The sequence below is a fragment of the Mycetomoellerius zeteki genome, unplaced genomic scaffold (genome assembly GCF_001594055.1).
Source record: "Mycetomoellerius zeteki isolate Tzet28-1 unplaced genomic scaffold, Tzet1.0 scaffold343, whole genome shotgun sequence".
Classification (NCBI taxonomy): Eukaryota; Metazoa; Arthropoda; class Insecta; order Hymenoptera; family Formicidae; genus Mycetomoellerius; species Mycetomoellerius zeteki.
The window spans coordinates 121,479-124,673 of record NW_017257331.1 but is presented as its reverse complement, the minus strand read 5'-3'; the positions used below and the strand labels follow the sequence as shown (position 1 = coordinate 124,673).

Sequence of the window (3,195 nt, the reverse complement as noted above, 5' to 3'; positions counted from 1 at the left end):
TCTCCAAAATGCATTCTAACTGAAGATATTAGGGGGGTCCGATACTTTTCGATGACCCTGTATATACACGGTGGGCTATTTTACGGGACCCACCCAAATTTCTCCGTCGGTAAGGCAGATACAGAAAAATAGTTCAGACAAAACTTGTTCAGGACAATGGAGGTCATTTAACTGTGCTAATGATTTTGACCTTCAGGTCGATTTTCAAGGTTATTTGAAGGTCAAGGTCATTTTTTTAAACAGAATTATACTTTTAATATTTTATGTCAATATGTACCACAATGAAATATAAAATATCTCGTAAACTATTGGTTTTTTGATATCACTACCTTAATACTTTTATATGCAGAATAATTAGAGGAATCATATTATGTAAAAAAATTCGTATAATTTCATTTAAAAAAATGACCTTGACCTTCAAATAATCTTGAAAATCGACCTGAAGGTCAAAATCATTAGCACAGATAAATGATCTCCATTGTCCTGAACAAGTTTTGTCTGAACTATTTTTTTGTATCTGCCTTACCGACGGAGAAATTTGGGTGGGTCCAGTAAAATGGCCCACCGTGTATATATATGTGTATGTACACACATACTTATGTATGCATATGTATCTTTCGGTTAATTCGAAATCGTTTTTCCTTCAACAGAAAGACTTTTCGTTTCGTTTTGAACAACGTACTATTAAAAACCGATATGACAGAAATAAAAGTACCATTATAAAATTATTACAATGAAAGAGATACATTAATCCATTTTTGTGCTTTCAGGAAAATCTGTGATCCACACCTGACCGCATTCGAGCCGGAGGCTCTAGGTAATTTAGTCGAGGGAATGGATTTCCACAAATTTTACTTTGATAATGGTAATTATGACTCATTGGCATCATCATTGCAAAATTTTATTTTTTTTATAGACAGTAATTTTTTATATAGACATAATTTGTAGATATAATATATTCGATAAAATAAAATATAAAAGCGTTATAACATCAATAAATTTTAAATTAGTAAAAAAGGGTTACGCACTTTCTGTAATTTTGTCAATCTGTTTTACAACTTTGACATTTAAAGAGTTAGGATTTTGTAGAGATTTAGAAGAGATGCTTTTAGAAGAGATTCTTTTAGGATATTTTTAATATTAGTATTTTTATTAAAACATCAAATAATAAAAATTGCACATACTAAAGCATTGCACCGAAAATTGATAACGAGAAAGTAATTATTTCTGTGAAATGAGTTTCCTGGATGTTTATAAATATTCTCTTATATTTTGCGACTTTTGAAAATTCAGATTTTATGAAGATGAATGGAATTAAATTTCTATCGTAATGAATAAATCAAAAGATTTTGCATGAGCAATTTTAAAAAGTTTCCATGTAGCGCAAAATTTGCTTAGTTTTGTATAACGTAGAATTTTCTTCGCAGTATTCATACAATTTTTATTTGTCCATCTCCCTATTTTTCTTCATGTTCCGCGGTACCTATCACAGACAGTAATAGTTGATCTCTTTCTCCTTGTTTTCTCGTTTTATCCCTTTTTCGTTTCTTCGTTTTTTTGCAATATTTTGATTTGTATAAAGTTTTTATGTCACATGTTAATATAAATCATGGTATTCGAGTAACTTTGTTTCCCGTCGATATCCTAAGCAGTCTTGGGGAAAAACTGTAAGGCGGTCAATACGACAATCCTGAATCCCCATGTCCATTTGTTGGGCGAGGATGCTGCTTGCATCGCATATGTCAGGTTGACGCAGTACATGGACAAGTGAGTACATATAACAGCGAAAAGATATAGTTAAGCGTGATCTGTACAGATGTGGTCGAAAATTAAGAAAATAGAAGTCATAATTTATTCAAATTCGTCTTTGTATTGCACATTAATTTCTTATAAATAATAGCTTTTAATTTGTCTTTTAAATTTGTATTTGATATTCAAAGGGACAAAATTCTTCATCATCCGTTTCAACAATTGCAAGATTACATTGTTGCATATGTGTTACATTCTATAATTTTCTCTGTATTGGAGATAGTATTGCAATTTTCCAAGACGATACGTTCGTGTCTCGTAAAATATATGTAGTTTAGTTCAAGTATCGTACTATCGTATACATTTTTTTCGTTTTGATCCTCAGACAAGGCGTAGCGCATACCCAGCAAAGTGAGGAAAGCCGCGTGTGGCACAAGAGGGACAACAAATGGCAGAACGTGCATTTTCATCGAAGCGCGGTGACGGGTCCATCTCCGTTCTCTTTCAACCACAAATAAATCGGCCAAGAGGACTGTCCTGCTGCCGCTCTCGGCGAATGCTCGTTATCCCCCGATAGAACGCGAATGAAGTAACGAATGTTAGGAATATTAGGAATACGGAATACGGAATACAACGTACGCGGGCAAGGGCATCCTCACGAAACACACACGTACACATAAACGTACACGTACATAAGAACGAAGTTACGAGTTACGAAGAGAACACACAACGATGTAATGCGGTATTCGAGAGACAGAGAACAGTAACGGTACAGTAACACGAATACAAATACATTTACATATAGTACCAAACGCGACAAAACCGAAGATATGGCGCATCCGCCAGCATGTATTACTTGCTCCAGTACCTGCTCAGCGTACTTACTACCTATATTTACGCGTGCACACGTACCCACTGCGCCAAGTGTGCCTCGGAGCCTCGACGAGGGAATGCAAATGGAGGGAACTATGCGCGAATCATTGGAAGCGCGAGAAAAGAGCAGAGTCGCTAATGTCGATCAATCGATTGTATTTAACGAGCACCGAGGACACGAGGTAGACACTGTCCATTGTCGGTTAATGAACGCAATCGCGGCGGAGGGAGAGAGAGAGAGAGAAGAGAGAACAAGAGAAATTTCTGGGCTGCAACGTTCACATGCACATGCACTCCGATCGTTCGTTTCGCTGGCATCGTAACATCGTCCGTTTTGGTTTCGTATCTTGCGACAACGCGTTCTTCTTCGATTCTTAAAAGCGAGACTGACGTCGATTTCTCAAGAGAGCAAGCGGATCCTCCAAATAGAATTGTGATATCGAGACAAGTCATCGCGTGTGTGACAAAGAGATAATGAAACCACTATCGCAATCAAACTCGCGTCGATGTTTTATGTATCGTCAAGTATCATCAGCAAAGTCGGAAAATTTGAATGCGAGGAAATGTAATAAA

At 36.3% G+C, this 3,195-nt stretch overlaps 1 protein-coding gene across 14 annotated transcripts in view; it reads left to right on the top strand.

Moving 5' to 3' along the window:
- Window positions 1-3,195, top strand: part of CaMKII (Calcium/calmodulin-dependent protein kinase II) — a 123,018-nt gene extending 119,823 nt beyond the window's left edge. For 9 of the 14 annotated variants that reach the window (XM_018452310.1, XM_018452302.1, XM_018452309.1 and 6 more), the window contains 3 exons: window positions 771-865; window positions 1,650-1,767; window positions 2,135-3,195. In XM_018452310.1, coding sequence (XP_018307812.1) covers window positions 771-865; window positions 1,650-1,767; window positions 2,135-2,267 — 346 coding nt within the window. In that variant the 3' untranslated portion in view covers window positions 2,268-3,195. The remainder of the gene's footprint in view (window positions 1-770; window positions 866-1,649; window positions 1,768-2,134) is intronic. The other 5 variants (XM_018452315.1, XM_018452308.1, XM_018452313.1 and 2 more) reach the window with 1 other exon arrangement.